A 24,535-nucleotide genomic window follows, 5' to 3' on the forward strand; every position below is an offset into this window, starting at 1 on the left:
CCCCCACCCCCTTCCTTCGGGGACCCTGTGGGGGGTGACATCGGGGCTGTGGGAGGTACTGGGGGGTTATGGGGGTGTCCCCCTGCTGATACGGTGCTCAGAGCCCGCTGGGACATGCCAGAGGTGACGCGGCCGCAGCGCCATGTGGCCCCGGAGCCAGGACGGGCTCTGTGATTTCAGGGCTACTGGCCCTGCCCGGCTCCGTGCCACCGCTGAGCTCCCGGCACCTCCGGCCACCACGGGCCGTGCCATGGGCGGGTCCTTCCCCACCCTCCCGCCGCATTCCCCGGCCGTGCTGGGGCTTCGGTGTGGCGCCCACTTGTCCTCTGACGCTTAATGAAGGGACCTTGTGCTCCTTCATTAATAAAAATATTAAATACCACGGCGGCGGGACCCACAGCAGCACGCGGGTTCCCAAGCGCCATTAGCGAGGCACCGACTAACGAAGACAGTGGCCATGGCAGCGGAAACGGTGTTTTCCCTCCGCGGGGAGCGCAGCCACCCCGCACCGTGCCCCGAAGTGGATTTAAGGGGGTTTTGGCTCTTTGCTTGCTGGAGATTTTGTTGACTTTGGCGGAGTTGGTTTTGTTTCAAAGACTTTTAGGCTGGAGATTGTGGTGTCCAGAAATCCCGGCTGTGGCGAAGCTGGCGGCGCCATCAGCTGTTGGATACCTCCATCCTCAAACGGCACTTTTTGGGTATGAAACAACGTCTCGGTGAGTTTTCTCCTCCCAGCTGGTCCGTATTTGCTGTGGGATTGAGCCCGCTGGGAGGATCCGAGGCGACCGTTGCTCTGGCTCACCCTGTGCGGAGAGGGAGAGCGGTGGGGAAGCTCTCGTTAAAGGGGGACGCTAACGAGCTGTGCCGCAGCGGGAAGACTGACATTGGTCGCTGCTGCGTGGCACAGGCTGCGGTTCAGGGTGTGCGGGAGCTTCCTAGTGCAGCCGTGACCAACTGTGGTGCAAATTCCACGTGAGAGGAGGGGAGGCGGCTCCCTGGGCCGTTTGGAAGAGCCGAGGTGGCTCCTGGTGTCATTTAGAAAGACTGAGGTGGCACCTGGTGTCATTTGGAAGAGCCGAGGTGGCTCCTGGAGTCATTTGGAAGGACCAAGGTGGATCCTGGAGTCATTTAGGAGGACCAAGGTAGCTCGTGGAGTCATTTGGAAGAGCCGAGGTGGCTTCTGGAGTCATTTGGAAGCCGCCGTCAAGGGGACCCGATAAACCCCCCACAGCGGTGGGATGGACTCAGGGGCCCCAGGGCATGGGCAGCGAGGTGGGTGCTGGGGCTCTCAGTGGTCCCCGGGCAGGGGCTGCAGCTCTGCCTGTCCCCCCTGCCCCGAGGGGTGTGGGAGGGGGAACCGGAGCCTCATATGGTTCCATGACTCCTCCAGACACGGGTGGGAGCCGGGAGCGGGGCAGGACCTCGCTGCCAGGTTGCTGGTTCCACAAGTTGGGGGGCGTCTCCCAGGGGGCTGGGGGGCTTCTCCTCCAGGGCTTAAGTGGTGGTGGGGCTTCTCCTGGGGGACTGGGGAGTGGTGGGCTTCTCCTGAGGAGCTGGGAGGCTTCTGGGGGGCTGGGGGGTGGTGGGTTTTTTCTGGGGGCCTGGGGACTTCTCCTGGAGGGTTTAAGGGTGGTGGGCATCTCCTGGAGGGCTGTGGGGCTTCTCCTGGGGGACTGGGGGGTGGTGGACTTCTTCTGGGGCGCTTGGGGACTTCTCCTGGGGGGCTTGGGGGTGGTGGGTATCTCCTGGTGGGCTGGGGGCTTCTCCTGGGGGCTGCAGACTTCTCCTGGGGGGTGGGGGGGCTTCTCCTGGGGGCATCTGCCCCCTCCCCCCCTTCTGAAAAGCAGCTGGGAAGTGCTGGGGCTGTGTCGTCTGAGCCCCGGGGTGGTTTTAGGGCTCCGGCACCACGCGCCCTCCCAGAGTGTGACCCGGGCATGAGGCTCCGGGGGGGGACGGTCAGAGCCACCTTCTGCCATCCCCGCAGCAGCGCCAGGAGCTGCCCCTGCACGGGGGGGGGGGGCTTCGGGGGAGGGGGCGAGAGCAGCCACTTGGCCACGTCTTGGTGGGTTCATTGAATCATCATCATCATCACTGGTGTGGGTTGGGAGGGCCCTTAAAGCCCATCCAGTGCCACCCCCTGCCCCGGGGAGGGCCACCTTCCACTAGCCCAGGTTGCCCAAAGCCCCGTCCAACCTGGCCTTGAACCCTTCCAGGGAGGGGGCAGCCACAGCTTCTCTGGGCAACCTGTGCCAGGGCCTCGCCCCCCTCACAGGGAAGGATTTCTTCCTTCTATCTAATCTAAATCTCCCCTCTGTCAGTTTAGACCCGTTCCCCCTCGTCCTATCCCTCCCCCCTGATGACGAGTTCCCCCCCCCTTTCCTGTAGCCCCTTTCAGTCCTGGGAGGCCGCTCTAAGGTCTCCCCAGAGCCTTTGCTCCAGCTGAACCTCCCCAACTCTCTCAGCCGTTGACCCCAACCCTGAGTGTGACCACCCGGCCCCTTCCTCGCCCACCGCGGGTCCCCCCACCAATTTCGAGACAAGGAGGTCGTGCGGGACAGCGTCAAAAGCTTTGTGCAAGCCCGGGGTTGAAGGGGAATCCTGCGGGAAAGGCCCCGTGGGGAGAAAGGGAGATGCTTAATTGCGGCCGTGTAATTGCAATTACCTGTCGCGCACACGCTGGGTCCCCCGGGACGGTTTGGGGTCGGTGTGCGGCTGCTGCCGGGGCCAAGGGGGACGCAGCGCCCGACTTTGGGGGCGAATGTGGAACCCCGGGGTGGGGGGGACGCGTCAGCCAAGGTGCCGGTGCAGCAGGGCTGAACGGCCTTTAAACTGGGGGGGGGGGGAGCAAATGAACGCTGTCAGTGTTTATAAAGAGTCAGCTTAATTAAAAGATCTTTGAGGAGGAAAAGGCAGGAATGGTGATTTAATCAGAGGGTCCCCGAGGGCAGAAAAACAAAGTTTTTATCGGAGAGAGGGACCTGGAATGGGGTGGGGACACTCAGCTGGAGCGTGATCCCAGAGACTGACGGAGCCCCGGGCAGCCGCTCGCTCCCCCCTTCCCCCCCAGCGCTGGGGAGGAGAAAACCCCCCCGAAGGCTCAGGAGTGGAGATAAGGACGGGGAGGGGCCACTCACCCGTTAACGGTCACGGGCAAAAGGCAGGCTCCGTAGTGGGAGAAAAAGGCCGTTATCTTAATTCCAACCACCACCAATACTGGCCCTTGGCAGACAGGACGGACGGTGAGAAGCGTTGCCGTGTCCTGACCCACCTGCCCCCACCCCTCCCTTCCTCCTGAGCTCAGTTTTGTTCCCGGTATCTCAACCTCCTCCCCCCGAAGCGCAGGGGACGGGGGGTGCGGTCGGTCCCGCCGCTCCTTCCTCCGAGGCGGGGGGGGAAACACTCTTCTGCCTTCTCCCCCCGCTCCACGTGCCGCCCCTGTCCCGGGAGACGGTCCCCCCCAAACTCCCTCCGCCCCGAGTCCTCCCCGGGGGCTGCGTCTGCCCGGGAGCGGTTGAGCCCTCCTAAAGTTTGTCCTGAGAGCTCAGCCTAAACGGGGGTGCTGTGGCTGCAGCCTGGGGGCTGGCTGGGGGGGGGAGAAGAAGAAAAAAATTAAGAATATATTTAAAATTATATTTTAAATTATTTAATTATATTAAAAGTTATTTTTATTTAAAAATAAAATTAAGAGGAAAAGCCACCCCCAGGTGCATGAGATGACTGAGATGTCACCTCCCCCCGCCCCTGCAGCAGCATTTTGCACAGCCCTGTGCTGCCAGCGGGACCCCCCAGTGCCGAGGGGCTGTTCCCAGGGACCCCCCCAAACCCCCCCATGTTTGGTTTGGGTTTCTTGGCCGCTCCTCGCCCCAGCGCAGGCTTGAAGCGGCACAAATACTTTGGGATGTCACAGGTTTCCCCTTTTCAGTTTGTTTTTCCTTCTGCCTGAAGTTTCCGTGCACAGCACCACAGTATTGGAGGGGGGATTGTGTTCAATTTTGAAGTCTTGATTCATTTATTTTTCAGACCCTGGAACTTCGAGCCGTGCCTTGGGCAGCCGTGGAATTGAGGTTTCTTTGACTTATTTATTAACGAGTTTCTAGAACTTATTTTTCCAGCCTGCCAGGGGCCGGGCTGCGCTCTCAGCCCCCTCTTGCTGAAGCAGCTTTATTCAGCAAATTCTGCCTATTTTTCCCCCTCTGCGTTGTATCTGCCGATACATCCGCTGGATTTCTCACCTCAGAAGCGCCTCCCACGGTGCTGCAGCCTCTCGACGCCTGCCCTCGCTCCAACGTGCTGCAGAGAATCCCCCGCTCCGCAAAACTGGGTGGGATTTTAGGAATTATACAACTGTTATAAGTGTTTCAGGCTTGTAAATTTTTTAAAAAATTGGTATTTTAGCGTGATGCATCCAGGTCTACTTCCCCTACGCTGAATTTTCTCTCCTAAAGCCCAGCACGTGAAGCCCCTGACCTGAATGTTGCTTCCCTGCCTGCTCGGAGGAAGAACCGACCTCCTTGACCTCTATTATCCATTTACCTTCCAAAATTGTCCTTACACCCACGGCCTTAACGCACCATAAACCTGTTCTCGAGCCGCCAGCGCCGTTGTCTGGGATTTCCCCAGGGAGCCGCAGCCGGGGGATGCAGCCGCCGGCCGGCCCGGTGTGGATCACACCGGCGCGTCTCCTTTCGCCTGGGAAAACGAGCCCAATTGCAGTGTTTTCCGTCAAAAAGGGCTGGTGTGGGCTCTTTATTCCCTTTGTCGCCCAGCGATGAGCATCGTCCCTTTATGCCTCCGGCTGCTGCAGGAGCCCCCCCGCCAGCCCCGAGCGCCGTCCTTCACAACCGGGGTTTGCGGTTTCGCCCCACGAGCTGCGGGAAGGGGGTTTGGCCGCGGCGCCTGGAATTTCCCCGCAGCGTCTGGATGCACAAACTCCACCCAACCGGCTCTGGCCACGTCCAGGCACCTTCTGCTGCTGCTGCTTCCACGCTCCCAGAGAAAAGTGTCACCGACGGCAGCCGGGATCCCCCCGGGCGCATCGCCTGTGCTGGGAGCCCCCGTAACCTGCTCGCCCCGAGCACACGAAGGTTTTTTTCCCAGCGTGGGAGCTGCCCATCCCCACGGGGAAAGTCTTCTCCTCCCTGGGTATGGCGCCTGATTGGCTCCGGAGCTGCTGGCACCCCCGGGACCACCCGCTCCCGGGGGGGCCGGGCTTGGTGGGGACAACCAAAGGCAACCGCCAGGAGAAGCGCGGACGCTGAGGTGCAAGGATGGACGGGCGGCAGAAATTAGGGTGGCTTTGGTCGGGCTTTAATTACTTAGTGAAGCAAAGCAGGGGTGAAAGTGGGGTACGGGGGGGTAGCGGGGTCACCGGTTGTGCCACCGCAGCCTGGAGAGCCACATCCAGCCAAACCCCTGCAAGGCTGAACCACGCGGGGGCGGGTGGGGGGGTGGAGGTTTTGTCCCTCCCTGTGGTGTCACCCATGCGGCACCTGCTGGCACCTTGGCTCCAGCGAAGGGAAGAGCCCAACCCCAAGGCTGGCAGGGCCGGGTGGCAATGGCAGCTGCCGAAGGCACCGGGGCACGTGGGGGTGTTCCGGGTGTCACCACGGCTCCAGCCAGGATCAAGTTGGAAATTGCTGAGGGTCTGGCCAGGATCTTGTTGGGAATCACCGAGGTCGCAGCTGGGATCGAGCCAGGACTTGCCGCGGGTGCAGTCGGGATTAAGTTGGGGGTTGCTGTGGGCTGTCACCGTGGGACCAGCTGGGATCGAGCTGGGAATCACAATGGGCCCATCTGGGATCAACTGGGACTCGTGGAGGTGCCAGGATGGAGCTGGGGAGGTGCTGGGGAGGCCACGGCTCCCGGCACAGCTGGGGAGCGGGACTGCGGGCAGCACCATGCCGGCAGCGCCGCAGCCCCCAGCTCCTGCCTGGACGGACCCCCCCCCCAGCAGCAGCAACGGACCCGGAGGTTGCCCCCCCCCAGCTGGCAAGCGATCGGGCCCCACACCAGCAGCGGCACCGGCTACAGGGGCGGCCTCACGCTGGGCTCTGCTGGCTGCTCTCCTGGCTGGGTGCCGGCAGCTCCGGCTGGGTGCGCCACCACCTCACTGCTGTTGTCCTCGCTGTGGTCACCCCCGCTGTGGTTGTCCTCGCCGTGGTCGTCCCCATCACGGTCATCCCCATCGCGGTTGTCCCCACCGTGGTCGTCCTCACTGTGGTCATCCCCGTCATGGTTGTCCCCATCGTGGTTGTCCCCACGGCAGCTGCTCAGACCACAGCTGTCTCGGCTGCAGTCGTCCCCGCAGCACCGCGGGCAGAGATGGCCGCAGGCGAAGGGCCGCAGGCAGGGCTCCTGGCAGCGCCACCGCTCTACCGGCATGTGGCACGGCAGGCGCTGCCGGTGACCGCAGCGGGGCAGGACCTTCTCCACCTTCCTGAGGCACGGGCCGCACTCCTCCCAGCAGAGCCTGGGGCAGGGGTGGCCGTGCGGGCAGGGCGGCCGGGCGCAGGGCAGGCAGCAGCGTACCTGCCGGTGCTCGCGGTCGCGCGGGTGGCAGCGGCGCGGGCAGGGGTGGCCGCAGGGCAGCGGCGTCTGGCACCGCCGCGTGCAGCCGCCCTCGGGGCTTTGCCTGAAGTCAGAGACGTCCCGCACCGTCACCGTCACCTCGGGATGGTTTTGACAGGTCAGCACCAGCCCGTCCCCCACCAGGCCCTTGCTCTTTAGGGCGACCAGGATCTCGGCCCAGAGCTGACCGCCGGCACCTCGCGCGATGCCCTCCAGGTCGCCGACGCAGTAGAAGCCTTTCCTGGCGCGGGAAAAAGCCACGCAGACGCGGTGCCGGTCCTTGAGGAAGCCGATCCGCCCCTCCGGGTTGCTCCGCACCAGCGAGAGCAGGACGATGTCGCTCTCCTCCCCTTGGAAGTCATCCACAGTGCAGACGGCCACCTCGGCCATGTCCCTCCTGGCCAGCAGCTGCCGGATGGTGGCCACTTGGCTACTGTAGGGCGTCAGGACGGTGAGCTGCCCCTTCTCGTAGCCCTGCTCCAGCAGGTACTTGCAGAGGTGCACCAGGAAGGCGGCCTCCGAGCGGTTGCTGTAGCTGCCGGCGTGGCCGCCGAGGTTCTCAGCCCCCACGTGCTGGATGAAGAAGACGCTGCTCTCGACGCCCTGCCCAGGGCGGGGAGGGACACGGTCAGGGGACCGTCCCCGTCCTTGTGCCCGCCCTACCCTGGTTCTTTCCCCCCCCACCTTGATCCTTTCGTAGCCGCTGACAGCCGGGTGGTCCCTCAGCGCCTCGTAGAAGAAGGGGACGAGCAGCTGGGAGATCTCGGGGCGCATGCGGTGCTGCCAGGGACACGGCGGAGCGCTCAAGCCACGGCGGCAGCCCCCCGGGGGTGGGGGGGCGGCGGTGCCTGCGCCAGTGGGGGGGGGTCTGGCTCACCTGGCACAGCAGCTGCACATGGGGGATCTCGTTGTTGATCATCCGCTCAAAGAGGGAGATGCCGAGGTGATATTTCTTCTCCAGGGTGTAATCGGCTGGTTTGGGCCTCAGCTGCAGAGGGAGCGGCGGTGGCTCACCGAGCTGTGCCGATGGCCACCGGGGCAGGGGGGGCAGGGTGCCGTACCTGCTGGTGGTCCCCGATGAGGATGAGGTGCTTGCAGGAGGCGGTGAGGCAGGTCAGGACGTGCGCCTCCAGGATCTCCGCGGCCTCTTCCACGATCACCGTCTGCGGCTGGACCCTCTGCAGCAGCTTGCGGTACTTGGCAGCCCCTGGGGCCACCATGAGATGGGTGAACGAGCCACCACGAGCCGGGTGAAGGAGCCGGCACCCCGGCAGGGTCCACCCAGCACCCCCAGTTCCTCCGCCCTGGGGTCCTCGCCCGCCTCCCACCACACCTTTGGGGGCAGGCACTGGCACCGGCACCACCACCAGCACCAGCACCGGCACCACCAACACCGGCACCACCAGCACCGGCACCACCAGCACCGGCACCAGCACTGGCACCACCACCACCACCACCACCAGCACCAATACTGCGTTGGCACCAACACTGCCACTGGAAGCAGCACCGGCACCAGAAATTGCACTGGCACCGATACTGGCACAGCCACAGGAACCCAAGCCCGGCCCCGGCGCGGCGTCTCTCTCACCCGTGGTCGTCATCCCAATGACGCGGCTCTGCCGGAGGATCCACAGGTCCTCCTGGAGCCGGTGCTGGGCCAGCTGGGCCGCGCTCTGCTCATACTCCTCCAGCCGCCTCGCCAGCACCTCCTCCAGCGCCGCGCTGTAGGCGTCCAGCCACCGCCTGCCGCCAGTGCGGGACGGGGGTCACGGCGGGGGACAGCCCCAGGGACGGGGACCCCCCCCCAGGGACCCGCTGTGGCGGGGGACGGGGCGGTGAGACCTGTAGAGCCGCCAGCGGTCGCTGAGCCGGAGCTGCCAGAGGCTCCTCAGGTGGCCGATCTCCCCGTCGGTCATGGCGTCGGTGTCTTGTAGCCAGCGGGCCAGCTGGGTGTCCAGCGGGCTGGGGACGGACAGATGGACGTAGCCGTCAGGCCCCCCCCTCCCCCAGTGAGTCCCAGCGCGTCCCCACGGTCCCCGGGCTGTACCCCTCCTCCTCCTCAGGGATGATGTAGGCGAACTTCTCCCGGGCTTGTCTCCTCTCGGCCTCCGCCAGGTCCCACTCCTCCTCCTCGTCCAGGCACCGCTCGTCCCGGCGCAGCGGCTCCCAGCTCTCGTCCACCCCGGGGCCCCCACAGCCCCCACTGGCCCCTTGCTCCATGCCTGAGGGCAGAGAGGTGGCAGCTGACTGTGGTGTCACCCCCTCCCTCCCAGCACCCCCCGGGGCATTGCTGTGACCGGGACACCCCTCCTCCTCCTCTGTCCCCTGGGCGGCTGCCCCCCACCCCTGCCTGGGGCGGGGGGGTCCCACTCCTGCTGGGTCTCTCCTGGTGGCCCTGCTGTGCCCAATGCAAGTTGGGGTGGGCCCCCGTGGCCCGCCCCCCCCCCCCCCCCCTCCCACCCCATGAGTCTAGCTGGGGCTGAAAGTGGCAACAAGAGTCACCTGCGGCGTGGTCCCGGCCTCGCCGCGGGCTCCCGCCCTCCGGGAGCTGCACCTCCAGCCACTGCAGCATGTCCAGATGCACGGCACCCTTGGGGGAGGACAGGGACAAGGTGGGGGGGTTGAGCTCGCCCCCAGCCCCCCCCTGAGCCCCCTGGCAGGGCTGTGTCGGCCGCCCCCACCTTAAAGAGCAGGTTGTCCTTCCCGATCTGGTCCTGCAGCTCGCTGGCACTGAGGACGCCGCGGCGCAGCAGCCCCAGCACCTCGGTGCAGACGGCGATGCTCCGCTCCTGCTCCTGCAAGGCGCTTCGCAGCTGGGGGGGGGCCAAGAGCCGCTGGGCCGAGGCCAGAGCGGGCCACGACAAACCCCTGTGGCCAGCGAGCCGCTGGGTGGGCACAGGGTGTGGAGAGGGGGAGGGGGGGGGAGAGGGCCCCGGTCCCGTACCTGTGCGTGTTGCCAGCGGCTGCTGGCCCCCACCAGCCCGTAGAGCTCCCGTTGCCGGAGCAGCGGCAAGGAGCAGCCCATCACCTTCTCGCTGCGGCATTTTCCCCCGATGCGCACGACCCGAGAGGGCTGGAACTGCAGGATGCCTGGCAGAGGAGAGGGGCAGGCTGGCAGTCAGAGCGCCAACCCCCCTGGCCATGCCAAACATGGCCGCCGACCCCCCCCCCCCCCGCCATGACCAACATGGCCACCAACCCCCCGGCCGTACCCAAGATGGCCACCGACCCAAGATGGCCATGCCCAACAACCCCATGGCCATGCCCAACTTGCCCAATGACCCCATGGCCATAGTCAACATGCCAAATGACTCCATGACCATGCCCAACTTGCCCCCAACCCTGTGGCCATGCTCAACCTCCCTGATGACCCCATGGCCATGCCCAACATAGCCACTGACCCCATAGCCATGGTCAACATGCCCAGTGACTCCATGACCATGTCCAATGACCCCACAGCCATGGCCAACCTGCCCCCAACCCCATGGCCATGCCCAACTTGCCCAATGACCCCATGGCCATGCCCAGTCTGCCCCCCAACCCCATGGCCATGCCCAACTTGCCCCCCAACCCCATGGCCATACCCAACCTGCCCCCCGACTGCCCTGCCAGCCTGTGCCTGCCTGTGGGCCAGTGCGTGCTCCCAGGGAACCTGGCCCCAGCCGGCTGGAGCCGGGATGTGATGGGCAACGGCGATGGCACCCATGAGCATTGTGCTGCCGATGGGGTGGGCATGCTGCTGGCACAGCCCCCGTCGGGCACAAGGGGTCTGCGGGGAGGGGACAGGGACTGGGACTGGTATCAGCACCTTCCATGAACTGGTCGAGGGCGTGGTTGGTGTAACACACCACCAGCAGGGGTGGCTGCTCCCCCCACGCGTCCCCACCCTGGTTCTGCAGCAGCAGCTCAGTGATCTTGAGTCCGATGAAGGTTTTGCCTGGGGAGGAAAGTGCCGGCGTGTACTGGGGGCAGGGAAAGTCCCACTCTGCCCCCACAGACCCCCAGCAAGGACAGTGAGGGGTGGGGGGGCAGCACTGGCGTGCCGGTGCCAACACCTACCCGTGCCGGGGGGCCCCTGGATGAGCACGAACTCCCTGCTCAGCGCCAGCCGGATGGCTGCGAGCTGAGACTCGTCCAAGTGGGGGAAAGTTTTGGGGGACCAGATCTCCGGGTCCTCCAGGCTGACGGCGGAGAGATCCACCGCCGGCTCCTTCCCCTGAAACCGAGAGCAGGGATGGGGCACCCGCGGCGTCACACCCTGGCCGGGCTCTGCCAGCTGCGGGGAGCAGGGTCCCGCAAGCCCCGCGCTGCCGCGCCATGACCCACCTTTTTCACGCCATCCGGCAGCAGCGGCACGAGGCTGAAGAGCTTGTCGGCGCCGAGGTGCGCGGGGCGGCGGACGGAAGTCTTGCAGTGCACCAGGTAGCGGCCAAAGGGCACGGTGGCGGGGCTCAGCTCCTGCAGCCCCTCCAGCACGTGCCGGTATGCCTCGAAGAAGGCCGGGGACTCCACCATGGTGAAGCTGGTTCTCCCCAGGTGGGCGAGGAGCTGCTGGTGGCCATAAGTCTGGATGTGGAGCCACACATGGTCCCGGTGGGCCACCCTCTGCTTCTGCACACCGGCCACCACCCCGAAGAGCACGTGGCTGCAGTCCTCGGAGAGGAGGCAGGTGAGGGAGCCGCTCTTTAGGCACTCGGCGGCGGCCGGGCCAGTGCGGGGCGGGAAACGGGCCAGGTAGATGGGGCCGGCCGGCGTGGCGGCCACGGTGTGGAGCTGGACCCCCCGGTAGAGGCTGAGCGCTGCCCTGTTGCCATTGGGGCCGCTGAGGGAGACGGCGGCGGCGATGCCGTCCCGCAGCGGCTTGAGGAAATCCTCCCGCAGCAGTCGGAAGTGCAGGTCCAGGTAGGCTGCGGCGCTCTCATGCGGCCCGTGCCGCAGGTTGGGGCGCAGCCGGCCCCCCGCTTCCCCAAAGAGCTCCTCGGGCGCGGGGATCACCGGCACCTCGCGGAAATCATCCTGCCAGGCGCCGGCGGGGCGGTGGCGGTGGGGAAAAGCCGCGTCCACCCGGCGCCTGGCGTCGTGTAGGCGCTGCTGGGTGAGCCAGCAGAACTGGAAGCCACGGGCCTGGAGCCGCTGCACAGTGCAGAAGAGGAGGTCGATGGGGTAGCAGAGCAGCGTCTGGACGTGGCTGGGGCAGGCGGTCAGCAGGCGATGGAGGGTGGCCACCGTGTCCCCCACCACCTCCTGGGACACTTGGCCCTCCCGGCACTGGAAGGTGTCCAGCTCGGTGATGAACCTCAGCAGGTCCCCCAGGATGAAGTCCCGGGTCAGCAGCAGGGTCAGGAGGGGCGTGGAGGGCTCTCTCTGTCCCCTCTGCTCCAGGGTGGTCCCAAGGGCCCGCAGCAGCACGTAAACCTGGGCCGGGCTCAGGTCCCCGCGGGCCAGTAGCCGGCCCAGCTCCAGCGTGTGGTGCCGCAGGAAGGGCTGGAGCTGCCGGGGGCTGCTGTCGCAGAGCCGCTCCAGCCTGCCCAGGAGGTCGGGGGGGTCCTCGCTGCGCCCCGACTCGGGGCCCTCGTACGGGGCGTCCCAGTCGCCCTCGGGGCTCAGCGACCGCCACCGCTTCGGGCTCCGGGGCTGGGCGCGGAGCGGGGAGAGGCCCCGGCGGGACGGGGGGACGTGGCGTCGCATGGACCCACGCGGGGACGGGGACGCGGGGCCCCAGCCGAGGGGAGGGTGCAGGGAGTGGGGTTGGTCCCGCTCAGCTGTCCCGGGCACGGCCACCCCACGGCGGGGTGCGGGCTGCCACCGGCACCGGGGATGGCCTGACAGGGCTGGGACGGGAACTGGGAGGGGGGCGCGGTACGGGAAAGGCACCGGGGATGCTCCGGGGGGGCGCCGGGAGTTGTACCAGGGATGCTCCGGGGATGCTCCGGGAAAGGCACCGGGGATGCTCCGGGAGGGCTCCGGGAGTTGTACCGGGGATGCTCCGGGGATGCTCCGGGAGGGCGGCTCCCGCACTTCTTGGTAAGAGGATTGCCGAGCCGAGAAACAGAAACTGGTTCTGGAAGCGCCGCCCACGGACCACCCTGGGCCCGTACCGGGACCTCCCAGGGACCGCCCCGGGGACAGCACCGGCACCCCGCTCCTCACGGGGGCCTTGGCCACCCCCAGATCTGCTGGGTGGCCACCGCGGCGGGGAACGAGCGACTCGGGAGATTCCGGGAGCGCATCGGGGAGCTCCGCGGCGGAGGGGCGAGGGGAGCCGGGGCTGCTGCCGCATTCGTCCCTCCGAGGAAGGGCCGGGTGGGGCCGGGTGGGGCTGGCGGCGGCCAGGCGTGGGCAGCCCGGTGCGGCCGGCGCAGGGCCACGGGGAAACACGGCAGCACCGCGCCGTGACCCCCCCACGGGCACCAGCACCCGCCCCGCTCGCACTAGGACCCCGCGGCGCCGCAGGGGCGGGGCCCACTCGGGGGCGTGGCCTTGCAGCGCCTGGCGGACCTCTATTCCCAGAAGCCCTGTCTCCGCCGGGCCACGCCTCCTTCGGCGGCTGCTCTGTAGCAGATTGGCGTAGCCGCGGCACGGCCACGCCCATGCGGCGCTGATTGGCTCCCGGGCCCGCCTATCGCCGTGAGGAGTCCCGGCGGTTGCTAGGTGACGCCCGCCATGTTGGGGTGCCCGCCATCTTGGAAGCGGTAGCCATGGCGGAGGCGGAGGCGGCGCTGTCGGAGCTGTCGGCGCTGCTGGCCCCGGCGGCGGGCGAGGCGGTGCGGGCGGGCGCGGCGGAGACGGCGCTGGCGCTGTCAGGGAGCGCGGCGGGGCGGCGGATGCTGGCGGGGCGGCCGGCGGTCGTGGCGGCCCTGCTGGAGCTGGCGGCGGGGCCGTGCCCGCCGGCGGCCCGCGACGCCCTGGACTGCCTGGTGAACGTCTCGGCCGAGCCGGCTGCCCACGGGCCGCTGCTGGCCGCGCTGCCCGCGCTGCTGGGGCTGCTGCCGGCCGGGCCGGCCTGCGGGGTGCTGGCCAACCTCTGCCGGGAGCGCGGCGCGGCGCGCCGGGTGCTGCGGGGACTGCGGGACCGCGGGTCCGGCCTGACGCCGCTGCTCCAGGCCCTCGGCGAGCCCCGGCCGCCGCCTCAGCTCGGCCCGCTGCTCTGCAACCTCAGCCAGCTGCCCGAGGGCCGCCGCGGGCTCCTCGACCGCTCCCGGTACGGCTCCGGGGCGGGGGGGGGCCTCCTGGCGGGGCAGTACCCGGGGCGGGGGGGTCTCCGGCCCGGTGTGACCGTCCCTCTCCCGCAGATGCTCGGTGCAGCGGCTGCTGCCCTTCACGCAGTACAAGGACTCCACTGTCCATCGCCGCGGAGTCGTGGGGGCACTCAGGAACTGCTGCTTCGAGGCCGGTGAGAGCCCCGGGCTGAGCCCAGCCGCTTCCTTAAGCCAGGCCCAGCTGCTGAGCTTTGCCCCAGCCTGCGGGATGGGCTGCCTGGGAGCGCTGCCCTCACCCTGGGCTGCAAGCGGGCTGTCGCGCACTGCCGGGAGCTGTGGGGTGCTGGCTCTGCCAGGGATGGCGTTGGCTTTCTTCCAAGCAGCCAGTGTGGTGCTGCTGTGTTTTAGACCCGGGTTTAGCCAGGGTGAGTGACACCAGCTGGGTTTAGCCAGTGCTGAGCAATGCTCATGCAGCATCGAGGCCTCTGTTTCTCACAAACAAGCAGGTTGGGGGTGGTCAAGAGCCTGGGGGGGGACCCAGGTGGGAGAGCTGAGCCCCTCGGACTGGGGGGGTGTCCCCCACCTTACAGTGTCACAGTCAGGGAGAGGCTGAAGCAGCCCCTGTGCAGGGACAGGCTGGGCATCGCTCTGCGCTGAGTGATCGGCCCCTTTGCGTCACTTGGACCTTTTTTTGTGTTGTTTTTTTTTGCCCCTTCGCTGATTGAACTTCCTTTATCTTGACCCATGAGTTTTTTCTTGCTTTTGCCTTTTTGATTCTCTCCCTGGTTGTGCTGGTGGGGGGTAGTGGGGAGTAGCTGGGTGGGGGCTGAGCTTTTCTGCCCCGGCTGTGGCAGCTCCTCTGACCCCAGGCTGTCCCCAGAGGACCACGAGTGGCTGCTGAGCGAGGAGGTCGACATTCTGCCCTTCCTCCTCCTGCCTCTCGCAGGCCCCGAGGAGTTTCCCGAGGATGAGATGGAAAGTAAGTGGGTGTCTGCATGGGTGTCTGGGGGCTGCTGCTGGCCACATGCCTCCCTGACGCTGCCTCTCCCCCAGGGCTGCCCCTGGACCTGCAGTACCTGCCCCAGGACAAGCAGCGCGAGGAAGAACCCGACATCCGGAAGATGCTGCTGGAAGCCATCATGCTGGTGGGTCCCTCTGGGGCAAAACGTGGAATCCCAGGTTGGAAGGGACCTCAGGGATCATCTGCCCCAACCTTTCTGGCAAAAGCCCGGCCTAGACAAGCCCAGCCCCCTGTCCAGCTGAACTCTAAAATGTCCGGTGTTGGGGAACCCACCACTTCCCCAGGGAGATTATTCCAGTGGCTGATTGTTCTCATTGTGAAAAATTTTCCTCTTGTGTCTAATTGGAATCTCCCCAGGAGTAACTTGTACCCGTCACCCCTCGTCTTTCCGTGGGATTCCTTGTACAAAGGGACTCTCCACCTTCTTTGTAGCCACCCTGTAGATACCGGAGCGTGGAGATAAGGTCTCCCCGGCGCCTTCTCTTCTCCAATCTGCACAAACCCAATCTCTCAGCCTTTCCTCACGTGGCTGCCCAGCCCCGTGATCACCTCCATGGCCCTTCTCTGGGCCCTCTCCAGCCTGGCCACAGCTTTTTTTGTACAGCGGGGACCAAAACTGGACACAGGATTCCAGGCGTGGCCTGGCAGGTGCTGAGCAGTGGGGTAACACTTCGTTCTCTCTGCTGGTGATATGGGGGTGAGGGCGAGAGCCCAGGCCAGGGCTCCTGGGAAGGAAAAGGTGGCCAGGGCTGCCCCAAAACTCGCCATTTGCCCAGAGATCCTGGCAGAGAAGTGGTGATGACTGGGCTGGGCGAGCTGGGTTGAAAACTGGACGGGCCCGGAGGATGGTCATCGGTGGCCAGTGACCAGCGCTATGCCCCAGTGCCCGATGCAGGGTCCTGTCTTGTCCAACATCTTCCTTAAATCATCTGGGTGGCGGGGCAGAGCGCGGCCTTGGCACCTTTGTGGATGACACTGAGCTGGGAGGAGTGGCTGGAACACCGGAGGGGCGTGTTGGCATCCGGAGGGACCTCGCTGGGCTGGAGAAATGGGCCAGCAGGGATTTTGTGGAGCAAAACAAGAAGAAACAGCCCCGACAGCAGGATGCAATGGGCTGGGACGAGGCCCTGGGTGCTGTAGACATCACGTTGACCATGAGCCAGCAGCGTGTTCCTGTGGCGAATGGTGTCCTGGGGAGGGCACAGCAGGCTGAGGGGCCTCTGCTCGGCACTGGTGAGGCCACCCCTGGAGTACTGGGTCCAGTGCGGGGCTCCCCAGTTAAAGAATTTCACCAGGCTGGGGGTGTCTCTGGGTTTGCTTTATTAACAACTCGGAGTTGGGCCAATCCCGCAGCGAGTGGCCAGGACTAACAGAAAGCTGTAGATACATTTTATATATATATATATATATATATTCTGTACATGTGGTTGTACGTAACAACACGCGATACAAAAAGTCTTTGGTGTTTTCCCAGGAACTCTCAGCTCTTAATTCTTCCCCGGTTTCAAAGTCCGTTCTGTCCCACAGTTCCAGCTCGTTCCCGTCGCTCTGCCCCAGCCCTGAGCCGCTGCTCACTGGGGCAGTCTTGGCTCATCACGGTTACAAATCCGCATCGAAATTCACCTTCAGACTTCTGAGCAAACACTGAAGATGTTCTATGAAAGGCTTAGCTAGAGCGAGCGCTTTCCAGATACTGAATTCTCTTAATGTGGCAAAACCCCAGTGTTTGGTCAATTAAGCATCCTTTGTTAAAACTGCCTCTGTAGGATCAGCTTGACGGGGTTTTAAACCAGCCTTGGGCTGGGACTATCCAAGCAGCAGGCTCAGAACACTTTTCAGGCCTGTTGAGCAGCGTTCTGGTTGCCTTGGGAATGTCACAGGATAGCGATGCCCTGAGCACGTTTCACTGGGCCTTAAAATCTTATTTCAAATATACCAGAGGTTGTATTTGAAATCTTTTCACACCAGTACAGGAGGGACACGGCGAGGGGCCACTGAGGTGGTGAAAGGGGCTGGAGCGTCTCTGCCATGAGGAAAGGCAGAGGGGGCTGGGACTGCTCAGCCTGGAGAAGGCTCAGGGGCTTGAATTTATGTCTATAAATCCCTGCAGAGGGGGAGTAAAGAGGAGCCCAGCTCTTCCCAGTGGTGCCCAGTGCCAGGCCCAGCGGCCGCGGGCACCTACTGGGGTGCAGGAGGTTACACGTGAACATCAGGAAACGCTTTTCTCACCGCGAGGGCAGCGGAGCCCTGGCACAGGTTGCCCAGGGGGCTGGTGGAGGCTCCGTTCTTGGAGATTCTCCCCGTGGACCTGGGCAACCAGTTCTGGGTGGCCACAGGTCCCTTCTGGCCCCAACCAGCCTGATTCTGTGGGGTAGAAGCGCCAACGAGCCGGCATCCCCCTCCGCTGCGGGTCAGAGCAGCTCTGTGACAGCCCCCTGCTCCCTTGGGCTGCTGTTCCCCCACGTGCTGTTCTCCTGGCCACGCACCGCCCCCCCCCCCCCCCCACCCCACGCTCACGTTTGTCGCTTTGTTTCCTTCGCAGCTCACGGCCACCAAACCCGGCCGGCGCGTGGTGCGGGACAAGGGGACGTACGTGATCCTGCGGGAGCTGCACCGCTGCGAGCGGGAGCCCGACGTGCTGGTGGCCTGCGAGAACCTCATTCAGGTGGGGAGGGGGGTCCCCGGGGGGGGCAGGGAGCTGGGTCCTGGGGTGCGGAGCTGCTCCGAGGGCTCCGTCCTGCCTCTTCCTCGCTCTGCTCCCTGCTGGGTCGTGGTGAGGGGAAAGGTGGGGGTCCCACCGGCCTTCCTCCCCTCCCTGAGCCTTCCTCACCCCCCTCCTGGGAAAAGGTGCTGATCGGGGACGAGCCCGGCCCAGGGATGGAGAATCTGCTGGAGGTGAAAATCCCCGAGGAGGTGGAGGAGCAGCTGCAGCGCCGGGATCGGGAGGAGGAGGAGGAGCGGTGGCGGCGGGAGGAGGAAGAAGCGGGGGGCTCGACGCCGTGCCCTGAGGAGCCATCGGGGTGAGGGGCTGAGCGCTTGGCCTCCCCCACGGGTCACCCATGGACTGCAGCTCCCCTCGGGGGGGGCAGCTTGGCCCCGTGCTTCCCCGCCGCCGCTGGAGGAAATTTGGGGTGCTGCAGGGCAGGGTTCCCCCTCGCCTGGCGCAGCTCTGCTGCTCCCCAAGGGGGGGTTCGGGAAGGGCCCCTCACCCTGGGGGTGCTCCACTGCTGGCCCTGGGGGCCCCCCCAGGGCTGAGCTGCTCCAACGTGCCTTGTAAAATAAAAGGTTTTAACCCAAATCTGCTGTGGCCCCCAGGAGAGGGTCGGGGTGAGCTGACCCCTTCGGTGTCCTGTGCCCAGGGTGGGGGGAAGCGGGGATGCAAGGGGGACAGGGGAGGGGACTCCTCCTCCCACATTGGGGCACCCCAAGATCCAGGGGAGGGGATCCCCCCCCCACATTGGGGCACCCCAGGATCCAGGGGAGGGGTCCGCCCCCTCCCGTGCGCATGCGCGCGGCCGTCACCTGCGGGGCGTGGCCGCGGACATGGTGGGCGTGGCCTCCCGGAGGGGGCAGGGCAGGGGGCGGGGCGGCCGCACCCGGAAGCGGCGCCGGGGGCCGAGCAGGTCCCGGTCCGGCGGCGGCCGCGGTGAGTGCGGGCGGGGGGAGCGGGGCGGGGGGACCCCGGCTTGGGCAGCACCCGGGGCGGTGGGGACCCGCTGCTGCCCGCGGCCCCCCCCAGCCGGCGGGGAGCTGCCTGCCCTCCCCGGGGGGCTCTGGGGCCCGCTCTCCTGCCCCGGGGAGCCGCTGGTGCCCCCCTTCCATTTCCTGAGGGAAATAACCCCGCTGGGGGCTGCCCACGGGGACCCCGTAGCCCGTTACCGGAGCCTCCCCTGCCGTTCGCCCTCTCCGGGCGTTGGGGTTCCCTCCCCGGCTGCTTTTTTTCCTGAGGGAAACCAGGTTTGACCGGCTGCGTGGCCTGGCCGGGCAGGAGAAGGGGGTGTGGGCAGTGCTGGGCTTGGGGCAGCGCGGAAAGGCTTCAACCTCGGCCCTCAAATCTTATTTCACTGAAAACTTGTTCTTGTCTGGCCTGGAGCTGGTTGATTAAAGGAGTTAAGCCCGGCTTTACACCCACGGCAGGGCTCCCAGCCTTGCAGGTGCTGGAAACTTCGCTCCCTCGCTTTTCTGTGCGTTTTTAGGGACAAATATTTGGAGCACGGCCTCGGCTCCTGCGGCGCGCCGGGGCTCGCGAGCGGGGCACCCGCCTCGCCGAATCGAGGGGCCGCGGTTATGATTTCCTCGCCGCCCCGCGAGGAGCACGGGATGGTTTAGCTCTCTGAGTCTGTTTTGCCGGTGTAAAACATCCTCCCGTTTGCAGGTCCCGAAGGTGGAGGGGAGCGAAGCCCCGGCCGCGGTCCCCCCGGCTCTGTAGGGACGGTGCTGGGGCCGATGGAAGCGCGGTGCCTGCTGCCTGCCCGCCCCTCGCCAGCACAACTCGGGCAGGTGGTCGCCTGCCTACAAGGAGCTGGGGTTCTGCTTTCCCCACGGCTGCTGTAGAGCATCTGCCCCCCGGCATCGCTGCGCCCGGCGTTGGCTTTCTGACCCGGATCGGAACCGCACACTGTCTTCTCCGTGAAAGTCAAGGCAACGTGTAAAAATAGGTTCCCCAGGGATCCCCGGGTTTGCGACGGAGGAAGCTGCCAACTGCCTTCTGCTGGTGGGGAAGCTGAAAACACGGAGCATGATGGAGTCACGGATAAAACGTGAGTCCCGGAGCGCGGGGGGAGCGGGCGAGGGGGCTTCGGGGCACTGGCCCTGCTGTGGGGAGTCTCCTTCCCCGCGGCCGCAGCCCCCCCTTTGCCTGGGGCCGCTCTGCCCAGCTCCAGCACGGCTTTTCTGCGCCGCTTCCGCGGTGGGAAGTCTCTCACCCCGCGGGGAGCCCAGCTCTGCCTCGGCCTCTGCGGCGGAGCAACCGGTGAAGCCGCCGGACCCGGGCCGCTGTAGCTCTCTGCGGCATCTGGAGAGACAGACGTACGGGTTGGGGACGGGAGGAGGGAGCGGTTCTCCCTGCTCAGTAATTCCCTGCCCTAGAAATTAATCTCGGGCCTTGTCTCTGCTGCAAATTGTAAAAGCTTAAATAGTCTCTAAATGTTTAAACTGGTGTAAACCCTTGTGCATTTTCTAAATTAATCCCAGCCAGCTTTGAAATGACTATCTTTTTTTTTTTTTTTTTAAGGCAACAAAGAATTTTCTGGCTTAATTAAGCCACGGGGAAGGGGTGGATCGTGGTGAGAGCAGGGATTACCTTCCCCAGCAGCCGGGTCACACTGGCTTTAACGTGGCAGCATGGCAAACGCCTCCGCCACCCCCTGCCTTGGGAAATGAAAACCCTCAAAGTGGGGCAGGTTTTGGCTGCAGGCTGGGTGTGAGCGACTGTACAGCAGGACAGGCGGACACGAGGGCAGGCGGATGTGAGGACTGGCCTGGAAGTGCTGGCTGCAGCAGGAGGGGAAGGGATGAGTAATGGGGCCCCCCCTCCTTGTGCCCCCCCTGCTCGTGACCCCCCGGTGGCAGCCCCTGACACTTTTGAGGCAGCGGGGTGTCCCCTCGGGGCCGGGTGTCCTGGCAAGTCTTCACGCCCTGGCATAAAGTCGCATCCTCGGACGAGGCCGCGCGCAGTCGCTGGCCCCGCGATGCTATACGGGCTCTTTGCTGCGCAGGTGACCTGTTCTGTAACTAATTAACCTTATTACGACGAAGGCCCTAATGAGAAATACACCGCTCCGCAATAACAATTAGCCTCTTGGAGTGGAGTCGCTGGCTGATGGGTGTGAGGGAGCAGCTCTGGCGGGATGGGAATAGTGGGGAGGTATTAGCTCCTGACCGACGGCATCTGCTTGCCCCCACGGAGCCTCATCTCGTGGTGGGGAATCAGCGGCAGGATCACTAGGGCCACGGGGCTCAAAGATGTGCCCGTGGTAGGTGCCACGTCGTGCCAGCCCTGTGCAGGCTCCTCAGAGGGTGCCAGCACCCAGCTGCCCAGTGCAGCCTGTCCCCCGGTGCTGCTCTAAAATCTCCGGTGTAATAAATCCCTCCTTCTCCCCGCTCCAGCGAGAAACCTTAGAGCCAAGATCACCTTGGCTCAGAGGCTGACGTGGCGCTGAGCAGCGCCTGTAGGGTCGGCAATAAAAAAAATCCCTGTGAGGTGCCCAGCCCGGCTTGGGGCACGAGGATGAATGAGCCCTTGGGGAATGGCGAAGGGCCGTGTGCGGCCGGCCTTTGTGTTAAAGGTGAGTTATCTTGGGCCCAGAAAAAAGAGGTTTGGTGATGCTCGTTGAGTGGGAAACAAAAGGACCAGTGAAGCTGGATGAGCTGTGCAGGTGGCTGATGGAACGATGGATGAAAACGCACGGAGGCTCTTCTTTTCCTGCTCTCGTTAGGCCAGGAGACATCCAGAGAATGCAAAAGCTTTGCAACTTGCCTGTCTTGCTCAGGGCTTGCTACGACATTGATGGATGCCACCACAGATAAGGACCCGCTGGTCCAGGAGCAGATCTACAACGCTTTGTGCTACCTGGGGGAATCCGAGCCTGAGGAGATTCTCAACGCCTGTGACGAGTACCTCCGGCAGCACGACAAGGTAGGGGCCTGCTCCGCTCGGTCTTGGGAACGTCAGCAGCACGAGAAATAATATTTCCTGAGAGTTTGTATCAGCACTAGCGTGGCCAGCAGGGACAGGGAAGGGATCTGACCCCTGTGCTCGGCACTGGTGAGGCCGCCCCTCGATTCCTGGGTTCAGTTTTGGGCCCCTCACTCCAAAAAGGCCCTTGAATGACTCGAGCGTGTCCAGAGAAGGGCAACGGAGCTGGTGCAGGGTCTGGAGCACAGGTGTGATGGGGAGCGGCTGAGGGAACTGGGGGGGTTTAGTGTGGAGAAGAGGAGGCTGAGGGGAGACCTCCTGGCCCTCTGCAACTGCCTGAAAGGAGGGTGCAGAGAGGGGGGATGAATCTCTTGAGCCAAGGAACCAGTGGCAGGCCAAGAGGGAATGGCCTCAAGCTGTGCCAGGGCAGGGTCAGACTGGCTCTTAGGAAGGATTTCTTTGCAGAAGGGGTTGTTGGGCGTTGGAATGGGCTGCCCAGGGCAGGGGGGGAGTCCCCATCCCTGGAGGGGTTGAAGAGTCGGGTTGAGCCAGCGCTGAGGGATCTGGTGGAGTTGGGAACGGTCAGGGTGAGGTTCATGGTTGGACTGGAGGAGCTTCAAGGTCTTTCCCAGCCGAGATGATTCTGGGATTTGGGGGTGTTGGCTCTTGTCAGCGAGCGAGGGAGATGCCTGGGGGGATCTGGGCTATGGGCATGGCGGACCCGGCTGGCTGCAAAGTCTGGTCCAAGGCGCTGGGGTTGCGCCAGTGAAGAAATGGTGAGAATACGCTGTCGTGGGTGAGAAACGGGGTAAAACTGGTTGGTTTCCCGTGCAGGCTGTGTGGTGGAAGGGCTAGTCTGTCCTTTGCCAGGCATCTCGCAGCCCAGGGGGGCTCTGAGACGTGGAGGTTTCGCTTGCCCCGGCACAGCTGCGGTGCCTGTGCTCGGCTCGGCTGACCAACCGCTTTCTCCCTCCGTTTTCAGCTGGCTTACCCTCACCGGGTGATCATCCTGAAGGCAATGGAAACCGTGGTGAAGGACAACATTGGCCTCCTGGAGAAAAGCACCGCGAAGGTCGTTATCTTCCTGGCATCTAATGAAATGACCAAGTCAAAGGTATGACCCGAAGGCTCCGGCTCCTCCTGTTGTTCTTGGCCGGGCCCTTTCCCACCCTGACGCCGTAAATGCTGTGGGTGTGGGGCTGCCCCGACAGTTCCTGGGACCCCTTTGGTGGAAGGAAAGGGCTAATTACACGCAGTCCTCTAGACTCAGGATGTAGGGGATGGGCTGTTTTCCTCTCAGGGGTGGTTTGGCTGATGGTTTTCTTCCAGCACAGCTTGCATATGCAGCTCAGTAAAATTTGGGTGCTGGAAAGGACCTGGGCGGGTGTTAGAGCAGGAAGGAGGCCGTGAGGGGCTGCAGGTCCACACAGGGAAAAGATCATGTCTAAATTTTGAGCCTGTTTAGCCTGCCCTGGGCAGTTCCCCCGGCGTTTGGAGCTGGGCGTGCCGCGTGGTGTTTCAATGAAACAGAAGCAGCCTCCTGGGGAGGCCGTGTGTCTGCCACCGCGTCCGTTCTGAGGTGGTTTCCCCGCCATCGGCACCAGGAGGTGATCCGGGACTGGCAGCAAGCTGCGAGCAACGTCCTGGTTGCGGTGGGGCAGCGTTTCATCAACAAGGTGATGGAGGAAGTGCTCACCAAATTCCAGCCGGGCATCCTGCCGCACTACTTCGTCATGCAGACGTTTGCAAACCTGTCGGTGTCGAACGGTGAGTCGGCGACCCGCGTGCCTCGGGAAGAGCCCCGCCGGCCTCGCGGGCTCCGGGTGCCGTCGTTCGCGCCGTACCCAAACGGCTCAGCGGCGGGATGCCTCCGCGGTGGCCTGTGTGCTTCCCAATGAGCTTCCTGGGATCTCACGGCTTAGGCTGAGCCGCTGAGTGTTTGCTCTGTGGAATAACTTAGTGATGAAATGTGCTGGAAAACCAGTGAACAACGGGGTGGTGCGGGAGAGCGCTGTCAGCACGGGGGACTTACTCCCCTTCTTTTCCAGAGAGGTGGGGCACGAGAAGAGAAAGGCTGGTGCTGCGGGAGCTGGCACTGGGAGGAGATTTGGGAAAACCCAGCTCTTGGGAGCTGCTGGGGCTCCGTCCCCAGTGCTGGCACGGGGAGCTGAGGGCAGCCCCTGGTCTGGGGGTTCATGGGCAGCCTCAGCTGTCTTGGCTCATCTTGCAGCAGCCCGAGCAGGGCTCCTGGCACCGTGCTGCCCCGGGCCCTGCCCCACTCTCCTGGTGGCTCTGGACGGGGCGGGGAGCTCTGCGCGGTGCCCTGGGGAAAGGGGAAAGTCATGGCTTCTTCACAGAATCCGAGAATCCTTCAGGTTGGAAAAGCCCCTCGGGATCATCGAGTCCAACCCTCAGCCCGACTCTACAAAGTTGTCCCCTACCCCACATCCCCCCACAGCTCATCCAAACGGCCCTTAAACACACCCAGGGATGGGGACTCCACCCCCTCCCTGAGCAGCCTATTCCACTATTCTTCCATCACTTCTCTCTGCAGTAACTGGAGGAAGCGCTTCCTTGCAGGGATGGAGGGATGTGGCTCTGGGCAGGGCTTGCTGGAGCCCCGGGCAGGAGAGGGGGCACCTGGCGCTGCCCGGAGGAGCAGAGTCCCTGTAAAAACAGCGTTGAACTTGGAAATCCTGCGCGGTTTGGCTTTGCCGCCCAGCTGAGCTCTTGAAAATGTTTGCCGCTTAAAAGCAGTGGGAACTGGAGCTGCCTAGCCCTCGTCCTGAGAGAATTCCATGCTGTGATCTTCTCTCCAGCCATCCCAGAAAGATCAAATTTAAAAATTATAATTTTAGGATGGGGCTTCTGCAAAGAAGTCTGGCTGCAGAAAGATCTGATGATGCCAGTGGCAAGTGGGACTGGTGAGGCCACACCTGCAGTGTTGTGTCCAGTTCTGGGCACCTCAATACGAGAGAGATCTCGAGGTGCTGGGGCGAGTGCAGAGGAGGGCAACGAAGCTGGGGAAGGGCCTGGAGAATAAATCCTGTGAGGAGCGATGGAAGGAGCTGGGACTGTTCAGTGTGAGGAGGAGAAGGGGAGGGGAGACCT

General features: G+C 64.5%; 3 protein-coding genes and 1 long non-coding RNA gene across 7 annotated transcripts in view; 3 read left to right on the forward strand and 1 right to left on the reverse strand.

Moving 5' to 3' along the window:
- The first annotated feature begins 1,683 nt into the window (after window positions 1-1,683).
- On the forward strand, window positions 1,684-4,389 carry LOC141923514 (uncharacterized). Its single transcript, XR_012623324.1, has 2 exons — window positions 1,684-3,239; window positions 4,021-4,389. It is a non-coding gene; the product is annotated as an uncharacterized LOC141923514 (long non-coding RNA).
- An 896-nt stretch (window positions 4,390-5,285) lies between these two features.
- Window positions 5,286-13,267, reverse strand: LOC141932431 (NFX1-type zinc finger-containing protein 1-like). Its single transcript, XM_074846012.1, has 14 exons — window positions 13,230-13,267; window positions 10,894-13,186; window positions 10,627-10,783; window positions 10,376-10,504; window positions 9,512-9,657; window positions 9,249-9,380; window positions 9,070-9,157; window positions 8,615-8,789; window positions 8,410-8,529; window positions 8,156-8,310; window positions 7,629-7,774; window positions 7,445-7,555; window positions 7,252-7,347; window positions 5,286-7,170 (listed from the first exon to the last, which is right to left on the reverse strand). Exons 1-14 carry the CDS (start codon window positions 13,265-13,267, stop codon window positions 6,025-6,027), a joined length of 4,932 nt encoding a protein of 1,643 aa, XP_074702113.1. The 3' UTR covers window positions 5,286-6,024.
- HGH1 (HGH1 homolog) lies at window positions 13,192-18,085 on the forward strand. The gene is made up of 6 exons (XM_074825350.1): window positions 13,192-13,768; window positions 13,860-13,960; window positions 14,647-14,745; window positions 14,820-14,911; window positions 17,330-17,452; window positions 17,635-18,085. The coding sequence occupies exons 1-6, from the start codon at window positions 13,266-13,268 to the stop codon at window positions 17,809-17,811; spliced, it is 1,095 nt and encodes a 364-aa protein (XP_074681451.1). The 5' UTR covers window positions 13,192-13,265; the 3' UTR covers window positions 17,812-18,085.
- A 277-nt stretch (window positions 18,086-18,362) lies between these two features.
- Window positions 18,363-24,535, forward strand: part of MROH1 (maestro heat like repeat family member 1) — a 61,391-nt gene continuing 55,218 nt past the window's right edge. For all 4 annotated transcript variants that reach the window (XM_074824977.1, XM_074825158.1, XM_074825072.1 and 1 more), the window contains exons 1-5: window positions 18,363-18,433; window positions 19,163-19,547; window positions 21,279-21,424; window positions 22,407-22,538; window positions 23,029-23,191. In XM_074824977.1, coding sequence (XP_074681078.1) covers window positions 19,526-19,547; window positions 21,279-21,424; window positions 22,407-22,538; window positions 23,029-23,191 — 463 coding nt within the window. In that variant the 5' untranslated portion in view covers window positions 18,363-18,433; window positions 19,163-19,525. The remainder of the gene's footprint in view (window positions 18,434-19,162; window positions 19,548-21,278; window positions 21,425-22,406; window positions 22,539-23,028; window positions 23,192-24,535) is intronic.

Source organism: Strix aluco, chromosome 1 (assembly GCF_031877795.1).
Source record: "Strix aluco isolate bStrAlu1 chromosome 1, bStrAlu1.hap1, whole genome shotgun sequence".
Taxonomy (NCBI): domain Eukaryota; kingdom Metazoa; phylum Chordata; class Aves; order Strigiformes; family Strigidae; genus Strix; species Strix aluco.